The sequence below is a fragment of the Bemisia tabaci genome, chromosome 8 (genome assembly GCF_918797505.1).
Source record: "Bemisia tabaci chromosome 8, PGI_BMITA_v3".
In the NCBI taxonomy this organism is placed as follows: domain Eukaryota; kingdom Metazoa; phylum Arthropoda; class Insecta; order Hemiptera; family Aleyrodidae; genus Bemisia; species Bemisia tabaci.
The window spans coordinates 6856489-6871288 of record NC_092800.1 but is presented as its reverse complement, the minus strand read 5'-3'; the positions used below and the strand labels follow the sequence as shown (position 1 = coordinate 6871288).

General features: G+C 38.8%; 3 protein-coding genes across 3 annotated transcripts in view; 1 reads left to right on the top strand and 2 right to left on the bottom strand.

The window, feature by feature from the left end:
• Positions 1-14800, top strand: part of LOC140225303 (uncharacterized) — a gene marked incomplete in the record, with an annotated part of 187734 nt that overhangs the window by 32365 nt on the left and 140569 nt on the right.
• LOC109037202 (uncharacterized) lies at positions 40-12885 on the bottom strand. Its single transcript, XM_019051742.2, has 4 exons — positions 12263-12885; positions 9887-10103; positions 8225-8635; positions 40-1557 (listed from the first exon to the last, which is right to left on the bottom strand). Exons 2-4 carry the CDS (start codon positions 10101-10103, stop codon positions 1148-1150), a joined length of 1038 nt encoding a protein of 345 aa, XP_018907287.2. The 5' UTR covers positions 12263-12885; the 3' UTR covers positions 40-1147.
• Positions 5944-8288, bottom strand: LOC140225304 (uncharacterized). The gene is made up of 2 exons (XM_072303743.1): positions 8105-8288; positions 5944-7591 (listed from the first exon to the last, which is right to left on the bottom strand). The coding sequence occupies exon 2, from the start codon at positions 6936-6938 to the stop codon at positions 6492-6494; it is 447 nt and encodes a 148-aa protein (XP_072159844.1). The 5' UTR covers positions 6939-7591; positions 8105-8288; the 3' UTR covers positions 5944-6491.

Genomic DNA, 14800 nt, shown 5'->3' with positions numbered 1-14800 from the left:
TTTTTTTTTTTTTTTTTTTTTTTTTTTTTTTTTTTTTTGTAAAATATTTTATTTGTTTTCTTACGAATTGAATGGGGCCGGGCAGCGACCCCACCCTACATTGGAGGAGAGACGAATTTGTACAAATCAAGTGCAATTTGATGACTTAAAGACAGTATGTTCAATGAATATCTTACAATTCGTATAATTCTTATTCTAAATGTATCTGTGATTAGTCTTTGTGCGAGTCTTTATTTACAGTTTTGATTAATTAATATCATTTTCTATAATGTACAGTCGTTACCTGCGGTACTATTCTCTCGGATATTACATCGGTAGGTTTGATTGTGTGCCAGGGGCAACACTCTCGCGTTCAAAATCTTGTTCTTCCTAATTATGACATGTCTTACAAATTTATGTATACAGTAGTTTCATTTATCACATTTTCTGGGTGTATCTTACATTTTGTCTTTTCTAACTCCTGTCTATCTTTTTTCCAGGTAGGACACTCAAAGAATGTACGCCTAGGGGTGTCGATCGCCCGGATATTCGATATTGCAACCTGGACACACAGGAGAATCGTGTAGCCTAAATTTATGGAGAGTTTGGGCGTAACATCCATGGCCTGATGAAAACTGCGATAGGTAATAATCAATTAAACCGCACTACCTGTATGTTGTACATGTACACTAGGGTGGCCCAAATTTGGCAATGTCGGAATTTTTTTGGTCTTACCCCCTAGAACTGTTCCATGTGATCAAAAAACACTTTCTGCCAAGTTTCAGCCAAATCGGATAATATTAACCCGTGCCGACAGAGCCATCTTTTTTATATGGGATTTTACATTGAAAAACACTTTTTCCAGAAAAATCCATTTTTCGAAAAATGTGTAATTTCTAGAAAAAATCTGAGGTCATATTCGGCTTCAGCAGGAAAAATTGAGTGGGACGTGAATTGGACACTTCAAAAAAAAGTACTTCAGATGTAAGAACTGAAGTTCCAGATGTGTGATCCGAACCTCGACAGCTGGACCTTAAGTGTTCAGATGCTCAATCTGAAAATTTCAAAGATCCATATGACCTAAACTTCGGGTCCCACGCACGAAGTTTTTTTCTCCGTGTATTTTCACAATACCTGATTGCGCTTAGATGTTTCGTATTTTCACGTCTCAAAAGTCGCCTCCTTTTAGAAGGTGCTTCTCGAAATCGAGGACCTCGTTGGCCATCTCGCGGAAGGTGATGGGATAATTTTGAACGTTGTACTCGTCGAAGACGACGGGATACGTAGCGACGCTCGAGATGTTGCGGAGCTTCCCGAGGTGCCGCGCGAGGAGGTGGAAAGTGTAGTGCTGTCTCCAGTCGGGCCAGTACTGCCTGAAGAGCTTGTACCTGAATTTCAGGTCGTTCCCGAAAAGGACCTTGACGCGATGGACGAGCTCCGGGTGGTGGTGCAGAACAGACGTGGTCGGCAGCTCGCCCGCGTTGTAGTACCACCGCTTCGAGTTGTACGCCTTGTCGTAGGAGTGTAGCCACCGGTATAAAAATCTGGCGTCCTTGTGCGCGATGAGGATCTGAGAGCCTGCCAACAGAATCAGGTTTTTTACATCACGGAAAGAAATTAAATGTTGATTTAGCATTTTATACTGTTAAAAAGATGTCCGACAAGTTTCAAATGCTGATTTTACATTTTAACAAATGCTAACGTAACTACGCCCACTGCAAAACGCACAAATTAAAATGTTATGTTAGCATTTTTGTAATGTGAAATCAGCATTTGAAACTTGTCGGACATCTTTTTAACAGTATAAATGCTAAATCAACATTTAACTTTTTTCCATGTGGGTTGCTTTTGAAAGTATGGACACATTGGACGTATTTATGCTGAAAGGAACTATATTGCACGCGAACCCTATGCACATAGTTCCTATTGGCGTACCTACATACGTCCATTTAATCACGGAAAAAATTAAATCGCTGATTTAACAATTAAATTGCTGAAAAAAGTGACCACAATATTTCAACGTAGATTTCACAACACGAAAATGCTATTTTAACCACAATTGTTTGCTAATTTAACCACGGGGTGGTTAAAGTAGCATTTGTGTGTCGTGAAATCTACTTGAAATATTGCAGTCACTTTTTTTTAGCAATTGAATTGTTAAATCAGCAATTTAATTTTTTCCGTGATATCCTCACCCTCCGCCGAAGTATCACAAGCGCCACGCGAAGTTCAAAAATTTCCACCGCCGTTTTATTTTTTACAGGGAAATTGTTGGTTGAATCTGTTTGAAACTTTCACTGACTTTCATCGACAGCACAAAGAAAATTCAGTGAAATTCTCGGAAAGTTCCGCTGAACAATTACTCAGTAAAAAAATGCGGTAGTCCAGAATTGCGCGAAAGGTTTAAGAAAATATTAAGGTTGTGCGAAAAAGGCACAAGGATTGCGCGAATAGAAATCATAACATTTGCTACGGGAATGCGCGAATTTTAAAATGAAGTTAATTTAAGGTAGAGGTTTGGCAAAACAGGAAACAATTGGAAAGTAAGAGCATTATCATGTTACGCTAGTTTAGGTTAGATTGTTGACAAATCATGGATGTCTTACCCTCTGATGATAAATGAAGTGATATCATTGAATATTGGTCGAGGGTATAAACCACTTACCTAACTTTTCTCGGAAACAAATATTTAATCGAGAGAAACGAGGCAACGTTGAAATGCTTATGCGGTGTCAAAATACAACATGGGCCTCTATTATTCGATGCCACGATTATAGTAATGGGAGTTCGAATAATCGCGCCAAACAGTGCAGTCGGCGTTTAAACGTATATTAGCGCCTGCAAGACTGTAGGAATACCTCACGCATCGCGCTAAACAGTCGGCCCATATCAGCGCCTACAAGACTGCAAGAATACTTCTCGCATTGCGCCAAACGCAGTGCAGTCGGTCTGTTGACCTGAAACGAATATTAGCGTCTACAAGAATGTATAGGAATGCTGTTGGACCGCGAGTCATCATTTTTTACTTTCTGCTCAAGGTTTTACCATAATTAAAGGGGAAATATGTATCCTCACTGTAACGATTCAGAAACTCAGATGATATTTAATTATGTTTTGGTTACATTAAGAGAAAATAGAACGAACGAAAAGATCGCGTCGAACTTTTCGATACTTTTATTTGAGATCATTTAGGTAAATTCGCGGAAACTTTTCAGAAAAGCTGTGTGTAGCTTTTTAAAAACATATATTAAAAATAAAACATGAAAGTGGTGCATAACGTTGCAATCAGAGATAAATACACGCTTTCTTTCGGGTGCACCCGTCGGGTTTTCAATCCATTCGCATCTCTTAAAAAACTTGAACGTTGCTCTACGATTTTTTTCGTGTAGTTTTTTTTCAGTGGTTGGTGGCCAGAGGCCCCTAGTTCACTTTTTAAATGTCTACGAAAGCTCTCTGGGCCATTCGTGCTGCGAGGGCTATCCATCGAAGAGAGACATGCCTGTAATTGAATAGAGAATGAACAGTCTTCCACGATGTAGCTATCTACCAAACACTACCAAGGTTGCCAGATTAACGCTTCCTGGATGAATATTGAATATTCGCGCAAACATGTGAGTTTTCAGTACCAGAGATCCTCGTGCAATTCTGTGCAATTATGCATGTCCAAAGAGATAAAAGAGGGGGTATTCGCGCTATTCAATCGTAGCCAAAAAATGAAACGACGGCGGAAATTTTTAAACGTCGCATGGATCTTGTGATATTTTGACCAGAGGGTGACGGTATCTTTCAGTAAGCGGTTAGGTTCCTTCCCACAGTGCATTTTCAAGAGATATTATATCTCTGTTGGATTTTGACGTTTGTACAGATTTTATTTTATTTTTCTGAGCTAAGCCATGAAGACGGAATCGTAGCGCTGCATTTTCCATCTCTAATTTCAGGCCCAACTTCTTCTAGTCTACGTTATAATGCCTGTGGTAACATTGTAACTTAGACAATGTTACCTTCGTGGTAATATTGTAACTTAGATTAAACATTTAGGTTGGGTCTGAAATCGGACATGAACTTTATTTAGACTGCGATTGTTTTTTCTTCTGTGCATCGAGTTGGTCATTAACCTCTGGTTCATTATCAAAGCATGTTACATCTCTGCGGTTTATATCAGTGAAGAGAGACTATTGCCTCCTGATGATCCCTTTGATAAAACGATTACGCCACAATCACATCAGTTACTGTCGTCAAACCTATATAAGTCCTGTTCATACATTTTTCTCGGTCTTTCACTGTCTTTAACCTTCGGAACCCATATTCCACTCTTTCATTCCAACAGTGCCCGTCTTGCGTGATTTTTGTGTGGAGATGTATTTTAAGTCGTAGTGTAAAATATTTTCGAGTCCATGATTTTTTTCTTGTTAAGAAAACATGTTGAAAGCAACGTTTGTTCACGTTATCATGATTGGTATCAGAACCAATGATTGTGTTGTGCGTTTTGGTGCTGCATATTTCTGTTGTGAAATTGAAAACCAAGGCTTAGAAAACCATCTTCTACCCACGGGTAGAAGATGAAGAGGAATGAAAGGATAAAGGATGGAGGGTGATCGGATAAAATAATTATATAATAAAACGTACAATAAGGTAGCGGATAGAATATGGAAAACACAATGTATAAGTCATCAAAGGGTGAGAGGACAGCTTGAACATGATACACGATGAGAAGAATACAATGTGGAAACAAGCCTTTGGAATGTAGCAAACTGAAACTCAGAATCCTGGGCAGGATTTCCACCGCAGTTTCGAATTTCATTCCGTATTTCCGTCAGAAAATAATACTGGTGGTAAAATGGTAATTATTTGGATTTTAATTATTTACTTCATTAACGATGTTGACATTTGCAATGTTACCGTACTTAGGCACCGAGCTTCCCTGCGTTTATTCTGCCGTGCTAAGGAACATCGCCGTATGAACCTTCGTCAGTTGCGAAGTTTTCTTTGATAAAATACAAATTTTTCAGGAGAACTTGTGAATCTTCGTTCAAATTTCCGGATAATTTTCTTCATGATTGCGGATCTAATTTAGCTGAAAATTTCAAGAGAAAATATTCACAACTCCTCAAGAATAGATATTTGATTGGAGAAAATTAGCAACTCTCGAAAGTTCATACATGCACTACACGACATACTTCTTTTTTTGAAAAAATCTAGCCTTAAATTCCGTGCCACGTTTTACTTATCACACTGTTGATGTGGGCCGCTTATCACCGATATTACATGTGATATAAGAGTGATATGCTACTGCTAAACCTCCTAACTAAACCAACCACAGGAGACTCTACTGTACGTATAATAACTTACATCAAGCATCAAGAGCCCTCTAGCTTATGCTTTTATATTCGTTCGATCCACTGTCCTATATTTTAGTTATCACATTATTTTGATAAGAGAGAAACAACATATTAGCCCGAATTCATAACGATATGAAATGCAAAAAATAAAAAACAATTGGGTTTCCAAGGCTAAAAAACAGCCCATGAAAAAAGGCTAAAAATATGTTTACACTGATTCCTACCTCGGTCAGTTGCATGCTCATTTTCTTGTTTTAATTTTTTAAATCTTACCTTTTGCTCTAGTTGAAAATGGGCAATGAGCACGTAACTGGCCCGAAACGCCCTCGCTGTGTTTATATTCTGCTTTTTAGCCCTGTGAACCCATTCGTTGATATTTTATTGTATTTTACATTATTTTGTAACCATAGGATTATCGAACTGAAAGGAAATATTTCGTTTGTCTGGAGGGGTTTTGAGGGTCGGAATGGACGATGAACGATGAACCCGCTAATTTTTCCTTTCGTCAGTTGAAACCACTGATCATTGTCGAATTTGAGTGAGCTGAGGATAATTCAGAATATTTATCTTTCAGAGTGCTAAGAGATGGTGATTGTGATCGTTGTGGTGGAGTGGAGTCGCAATCTCTATCATATTGGCATGCGGTTTTCAAATTTTACCAATATTTCCGAAAAAAATCCCACGTGTGAAGGATCTGCCTACGGGTGAGAAGTTCTCCAATGAGTTTCAGGGAGATCAAACTCGATTGCAATGTTGGTGTCATGGTGGAAATCAACTCACAGTCGGAGTAGTATATTTTTCATTTTTTTTTTTTTACTTTTAATTTTTTTTTTATCGATAAGCATGAATTTGCCCTCTGGGAAGAAATAGGAATATTTACATTACAATTGAAAAATGAAAAACTGAGAATATTAGTGAGGACACCCCCAGGACAGGGGCTAGCGGGATATATGTGCAACTTAAATTTAGGTAAATTATGGACATATTTGTAAGTACATGAATGATACAGGCTTCGGGAGTTCGGGCGTCCACTGACAATGAGCCTCTCGGCATACCTGAACGATAATTTTTTGATGGTTCTCTTCAGAGTAGGCGCAGGAGGTGACGGATCGTCTTATTAGATACAAACTCATCCCATTTCACTTAGAGCTCTCCGAGGATATCTTTTCTGTATTAAAGTAATAAAGTAGTAGGGCCCAAACCTCCAACCTCTTCGACCTTTGCCTTGAGAATTTTACCGTGGACCTTGCTCAAGGTTCCTATGACCGATACACCTCTGTTGTTATCGCAATATTGCTCATTGCCTTTCTTTGTGTTCAACTCAACAACCCCTGACAAATCTTCACACCCAAGATCATTTAGGATTTTTTCAAGGTTCTCTTCCCCATGCCATATTTTCCGTGTCACATCCTCCTCTACTGACTGGCACTGGTGATCATACTTATCAAGCGCCATAAAATTTCCATCTAGTTTCTCCAAGTGCTTATCCACCTTGGCTAGATGTTCCTTAATATCTCCCATACTAATGTAATGGTAAAGTCCAATACCAGCAGGCAACCCCGGCTGCAACCACCGATCTCTTCCCTCTACTACCCTCCAAGTAAGAATCCAGTAAACCATCTTCGCAATACCCCTGTGAGACTCTGTTAAAATGTGTCGGTATGGTGTTTAGAAAAGAGATTACTTCAATCTCAGTAACTCTGATAAGCTAGAATTAGCTGAGCATTGTTTTATGTTGTTGGTTTTTACTGTGTGGAACCCAATTTTGACTCCTACAGAGAGGTATTTTACTTTGTCGTAGTGCACTAAGAAGGCTTCAAGCTCTACAACTAGTCCTGTATTGTTAAGGAAGAGGGCTCCCTGAGGGATATCCATTCCTCGTATTACGAGTGAAGATGACGTAAACCAGGCACGTTAGATGATACATTGTGAACTTGCCTTTTTATTAATATGTGATGTAATAACCGGCCTGTCACGAGAAAGTATGTCGAGAAAGCAAGTCCGGAAATAAAAGTTAAGCACTACTAGAAACCGAAAATCGTTTCCACTGAGATTCAAACGCGCCGCTCACGCAACTTCGGCCGATCGACGGCGGCTCTGATTGGTTGACCATACTTCAGGTTTGACGTCCCGACACTGAGTAGTTACGGCCTTTCCATTCGCGAAGACAACGGCTTCTCCTTCTCAGTGTCAAATAGTTTTTTCTTTGTAATACTACGCCTTCCAATTTTCCGAGCTGTGCCTCTGTTAGTTGCAGTTTCAAAAAAATACACCTTTTGTTGACCAAAAAAAATTGCAGGGTACTTTACACGTTGTTGACTGCGAATCAGTCGAATCCCTACATTCTAAGACTAACGAAGGAAAAATACTTTAAAATCATAGAACACTAACCAAGGAACTGATTCTTGTCCCAGCCGATAGTCATTTCGAACCTTCGGAAGAAATCGAGGCTCCTGAATCGCAAAAAACAACGGCCTCTTCTTCTCAGTGTCAAATAGTTTTTTCTTTGTAATACCACGCCTTCCAATTTTCCGAGCTGTGCCTATGTTAGTTGCAGGTTCAAAAAATTTTGAATGAAATCGAACAGATAGATTCTGAGATATCGCTGTAGACAGATTTGGGGGACGTCGGGCGGACGGACACACATTTTTCCAAGTATGGTTATTTTTACTCCTGGGACCTTAAAACGTCTAGAAATGATGAAATTTCAACTTTTTTTTTTTTTTTTCTTGGAGGATGACAATACTTCCTCTCTACCCTATGGGAGCGAGAAAGTAAAAATACACCTTTTGTTGACCAAAAAAATTGCAAAGTCCTTTACAAGTTGTTGACTTGGGGGCAGTCGAATCCTTACATTCTAAGACTATTCAAGAGGGAAAAAAACTATAAAACCATAGAATACTAACCAAGGAACTGATTCTCGTCCCAGCCGAGAGTCATCTCGAACCTGCGGAAGAAATCGAGGCTCCTGACGACATAGGAGTCGTTATCGAGGAAGATGCCACCGTACTGCATGAGCACGCGGATCCGGGCGATGTCGCCGCCGTGGAAGACACGCCAGCGCGGCCGGATCCTCTGGTGGAAGATCTCGGTCGGCATCTCCATGTGCCGCAGGACGAGCCGCTCGGTGAAGGGCCCGAGCTTGAGGAGCCGCTCCCAGTAGTTGCCAGAGGGCGCCACGTTCGTGTGGAAGTAGATGCGGTCGGGGCGCTGGTTGCGGAGCGCGGCCAGGACACAGACGAAGTGCATGAAGCTCATCTGGGGGTCCTCGAAGAGGATGAAGTGGACGATGTTTGGGACGATCGGGTGGTCGGCGCCTGTTGAATGAGATTGGCGATGATTAGGAACAAGGAATATAATACGAGGAATGGAAAATGAGGCGTTGTGGAGGTGGAGCGGGCAAATCTAGATCTGCCCAAGGACGATGAGATTTTTTTCTCCTTTTTTTTCTAGTCAACTGGGAGAAAATTCGGTGAATCAAAACGCTGTCTTGCTGTCATGCAAAGGGCTCTTTTCATCAGTCGCACTGTCTTCGTGATTTCATGCAGGTTTTATGGATATATTATGGATTTTAGCTCATGAATGAGATGTTTTTTTTCTCCTTTTTTATTCTAGTCAACTGGGAGAAAATTCGGTGAATCAAAACGCTGTCTTGTACGCCATGCAAAGGGCTCTTTTCATCAGTCGCACTGTCCTTCGTGATTTCATGCAGGTTTTATGGATATATTATGGATTTTAGCTCATGAATGAGATGTTTTTTCTTTCCTTTTTTTTCTAGTCAACTGGGAGAAAATTCGGTGAATCAAAACGCTGTCTTGTACGCCATGCAAAGGGCTCTTTTCATCAGTCGCACTGTCTTCGTGATTTCATACAGGTTTTATGGATATATTATGGATTTTAACTCATGAATGAGATGTTTTTTCCTCCTTTTTTATTCTAGTCAACTGGGAGAAAATTCGGTGAATCAAACGCTGTCTTGTACGCCATGCAAGGGCTCTTTTCATCAGTCGCACTGTCTTCGTGATTTCATGTGGGGTTTTTATGGATATACTTCGTCATTATGGGATTTTAGCTCCTGCACGGAATGAGATGTTTTTTCTTTTCTTTTTTTTTCTAGTCAACTGGTAGAAAATTTGGTGAATTAAAACGCTGTCTTGTAGGTCATGCAAAGGGTTCTTTTCATAGGCCGCAGTGTCTTTGTAATTTCATACAGGTTTTATGGATATATTATGGATTTTAACTCATGAATGAGATTTTTTTCCTCCTTTTTTTATTCTAGTCAACTGGGAGAAAATTCGGTGAATCAAAACGCTGTCTTGCGGGCCATGCAAAGGGTTCTTTTCATAGGCCGCAGTGTCTTTGTAATTTCATACAGGTTTTATGGATATTATGGATTTCAACTCATGAATAAAGGAGTACAAAAGTAATAACAGTCTAATTACTTATTTCTATAGTATCGAGTATATGAGTGATAGAGATGAGGGATTGGGTGAAGATAATGGATCTTTTTGTATTGGGATCGAAGTTTTGTATTATTAGTCACAGTTTAAAGTATCAAAGAACAGCACCTGTCTCGTTGTTTATTCCTGCGAAGGGATTCATGGCATGGTCCAGGTCCTCGACGGGTTGGTTGTGGTTCTCGAACAATTTCATCAAATTTGAAGATGTTCTCTGCGGCTTCGTGCTGAACAGGAGGAAGATAGTAAGTAGTAGCATCCCTACAAATAGCAGCAAGGTCCATGTTTGCTGCCCTCTGCAGGGTTTTGGCCGAATCTGCAGGAGCATCTGTTTGCGGTACATAGAGATAGAAGTTATTTATGTATTTTTGAGGAAACTAGATGTCAATGAAGGAATAAGTATCTTTGAACGTGAGTAAGGGACAAATATAAATGGTTTACCCAAAAATGACTTTTTCCCTCACTTATCCACCTTTCACGTCCCATAGTGGAGTGAGCTAATAGAAGATGTCGAAAATGACATTTTTCGCTTAAATTTCAAATTTTGATGTTTGACCATCTCAATTTCAAGGGGTGTTTACGAAAGGAAATTTCACGAAAAAACCAATGAAACCACTCTTAAACTTTTCTGTTTCATTCTTCAAAAAATATAAGCTTTCATAGTTTCTATGCAGTATTATGTTATTAAAAATGAACGAATGAAAACCGTGTAGTTCATTCAAAAAGTTGTGCATGAAATTGTTTCCCCCCATATTCATGCATAAAATTCTGCTGGCCGCACGCTTTCTCATCAAAATTCCACGAGTAAACCCATTCTCTCTCGTCAAAATTCCACGAGTAAACCTATTTTCTCTCATCAAAAGTGGGTACCGAATTTTCAGAAAAAAGAGTCATCTCTGATGTTCGCTATTTCAGATGATTTAGAACGGCCCAAAATAGGCAATTTAATGTGCAATTAAGTAATAAAAAAACCGTTGAGGCTGAGACTTCTTACGGGCAAGCGCTTGGGGGGGGGGGGGGGCATGATTTTCTATTTGCGCTCAGCGTAAATAAGTACCATCGTTAGTCACATGGAGGAGTCCTAAGTTAAGAGGTCTAAACTAATGATAATGGCAAATGAACCCCGGTGCCGCGATGGGTCACCGCATCTCATGTTAAGTATCTGAAGTCGGATGTACTTCAGAAGAGATGAGACGTGTCAAGTATTGTTAAGGTAAGTACGGAGATAATCTCGAATTCATGAGTGTTGACTCACCGGTCCTCAACTCAGAACTTAGTTCCCCGTGGGAGGCCATCAATTGTTGCTTTCTGCACATACTGTCGTTCAAATAAGAGCGCTGCATCGCTCTATTATTTCTCTTCAATGACACGAAATATTCTTAAACCTGATTAAAATTGTGCTTAAAAATAGTGGGAGCTCTGAGCATGACGCACGTTTTTTTTTTTTTTTTTTTTTTTTAACAAATAAAAGTCTTAAAACCTAAAGTGCGGAAACCGCTAATGCCCATTTTTCGAGTTTTTAGACTTTAGGGTTTATAATGCAGGAAGTCTCGAGAAGCTGTGATGATTGAGAGCTACCGCAGAAAATTATAAATTGCGGATAACCGGGGAGATGGTGAGAAGAATTGATCGGAAAGGCAGAATTCTAAAATACTCTATCAAAACATTCATCGAATATTAGACAAATACTAGGGGACTATGCCCCCTGGCCGCTACGCGGCCCAACCCCAAAGGGCGCTTTGCGCGCTCTTTGGCCCGCTTCGGCAAAAGAACGATCAAAAAATGAAAAGATTTTCATACCCGACTCTCATTTGTCCAATAGACTCTTTGCATTTGTCTGGCCGGGAGCGATTGGACCAATAAGAATCAAAAATTCAGAAAACCGGCATTTATTTCAAACTTCAGGCCAAGACTGAAACGAAACGGAACGGAGCGTTTCGTCGCTTTTTGATGGTCTGTAGCAAGGGAACATATCCGCAAAAAATAGGAGTTTGGGATTAAATTATCCTTTGGAAGAAAAATGTCCTGTCTCATTTTGATATACACAATACATGTGAGGAAATCCCTCAATTTTAGGGCGCACTAATTTTTGTTTACCCAATGATTACCCGATTTACGTTTAAATTTCTCCACGGAGCTTTTGATGAAATTTTAATGAGAGCACATCAGCATCTGTGAAGTAAGTTGATTAAATTCTTACGCCATATAGAGATTTATTACATTGGACTAAATATCAATTTCTTTTACCTCAAGGGTGAGAAAATTCCAGATAGCTTGCAGCTTAAAATACAATAAGCTAACATATTGTTGCTAAAAGAGAGAGCTCATAATGTATGTAAAAATTATATGTAATTATATGCGTTATATGTAAAAATGTACTTAACGATTTTATAGCAAGATTGAGAACGTCAATCATTCATGCTTACATGGTGCGCATTGCACACAGAACTGAAAAATATAATAAAATTTAAAACTAATTACACTTACGAATAATATTTTCCGAAGATAGGTGAATGGTGAAGAGATCCAATGATAAATTATCACCTGAAGGCCCCTAGTTTTCCGCTATCTCTTCACTAGAGTCGTATTGTTTAGTAGTGCTCAAGTTTTATTAAAACTCTAACAAGAAAAACGAGGGTCATAGGTAATTAAAACTCGCAAAAGAAAAAAAAAATGAAGAGAAGAAAAAATACCCTCCGCGAAACATCTTCATAATTGACAGTTATTTAAATATGGCACAGCTACCCTTTGAAACTTCATGATCTAAATGAAAAAAAAAAACCTTTTTCACCGATTTAATGTAGATGCTTCTTGGAAATTTATTTAAATCGGCATAATGAACACACTATTTTTGACTCAGGCGCGTACAAAACAGTAACGTATCGATGACACAAAAATTACGAGTATAGTCATTACTAAATCTATGAAAAAACTACCACAGGGAACATATAAAAATTTAAACAAGTCTTTTTTGGCAAAAGGCTTGAGTAAATGAGTACACGGCACTTAAAATGAAAAACAATCACAGTATCAAATGAACGAAGAGAAACAATCCTGCAACCACACGAGAGTACGAAAATATTCTCATAAGCGACTCTCAACTCCTCTGAAGTCTGCTCTAAGACTTTTGATTGGTCGATTTTCAGACGTTATTTTATCAAGTATCTGCGCCTCTTTCTCTCCTGCCATCTCTCCCTCACTCTTCTTGGGAAAGCATCGAACATTTCTAGAAATTCAAGTAAATCTTCCAAGGCACCGCCCACAGTTCAGTAGTTTCACTCATGTTCTTCGCTGATGGAGAGGGATCTGCAGAATACATTCATATTATTCCCGTTCGATATTATGAGAGAAAAGAGGTAATGATTACTATCATTAAATAAAAAATTGTATAATTTGACTTAGAATGAATTCATTTAATACAATTTATCAGCAAGATTCTCCATCTTTTTTCACATATGGTTCTGTTGCATGCAAGAGATACAGCCAAGTAAATGAACCGAGTTTGTCAGAAAGGAACCAACCCACATAAAGTTGAAACTGAGAAAAAGAGCTTTGATGTCGCACTCATCCATAAGACTCAATGTAAAGAATTAACACTTTTACCCACACAAATTAAAATTTTTAAAAAAATGATTATACTTAAATTTTTAATTTGTATAGAAAAAAGTGCTCGTAGTGGCGATAAGGTGTTAAAAAAATTGTGCAGTATGCTACAATATGGTAAAAAATTAACTTTAGCCCCTCTTTTCACAGAAATTTTTTTTTTCGACTGTGAGTTTTGGAAAGGAGAAAACATACGACTAGTGGAACTCAAAAACAATCTTAACTCAATTTTTTCGAAAATGTGGGTTGCTTCCTCTCCGATCAATTCGATCCAAATATATTCTTTTTGCAAGTTAAATCGCACGAAAATTACATTGGGCACGTCAAAAAGTCTGAAATCCATTCCTTAGTGCGCAATCTGCGTAGTTTGTAACACGCGTTTTCAAATTTCCCGCGTCTGCGGGCAGTTTTCTCAGTCACCGCGGATCAGGTTTGCACAGGCAGAAGTGTAAAAAAAACCTGACCCGAGTAAACTAACGATTTCACTAACTTTTTCTATTCTTCGATTTCAATTGTTTTTAAGTGTTTTTCCCTTTTTCTTTGCAAAAATTAATTCTTTGAATCAATTGAGATCTTGCGCAGGGTGAGTTTATGACAGCTTGCGAGATTGTTTGATTATTTGGACTACATTTTGCAATTTGCAACTATAAATTCTAGCCCTGTGTAAAAACAACGTATGTGCCATTAGTTTTCCTATGCGCATAAGTGTCTTTCCAGAAGAGCCAAAATTTATAGTTCCAAATTGCGAAATGCAGTCCATTCAGGTTACGTCTTTCTCCGAGCAAACCTGACCACCGGCCACCAAGAAAAACTGTTCGCATACGCGGTAAATTTGAAGAAGCGTTTTACAAACTGAGCAGATTGCGCGCTAAGGAGTGGATTCCAGACTTTTTTGGTGAGCCTGACGTGATTTTCAAACGAATCTTCTCTTGAAATTTGTGTTCAGTTGGCCGTATCTCTTGTGTGCAACAGACCCACTGAAGAGTAAATATTGACATACATAGGAGCTCGCCGTGGAAATTCCAGAAATTAAGTATAAAGTGGTGGAGTATACGAAACTGATGTAATTGGTAGTTGTCTCTGCATTGAGATGACATTTCAAAAAGTGCAAAAACGATTAAATTATGGACACTCAATAGTAAAGTTGAATGTACGATGGAGGATTAAGCAATTAGTATTTTTAAGTCTGTTTAAACGAAACGGATTATTCCTTAAAAGTAAAGATATTAATATTTTAAAAGCTAATATATTTAATTCCTATGCTAATTGGTAGAATAGATGTTTTGACCACAATATTACTCCCTTGTACCCCAATCGTTTTATGCTTAGTAATACCTAACATAAATACTGAATTTTAAAAAGCCAGGTAGCCGGTAATGGCAAATGGCGTGGCTTGCTTTGCAATATGTCGATTGATCGAAA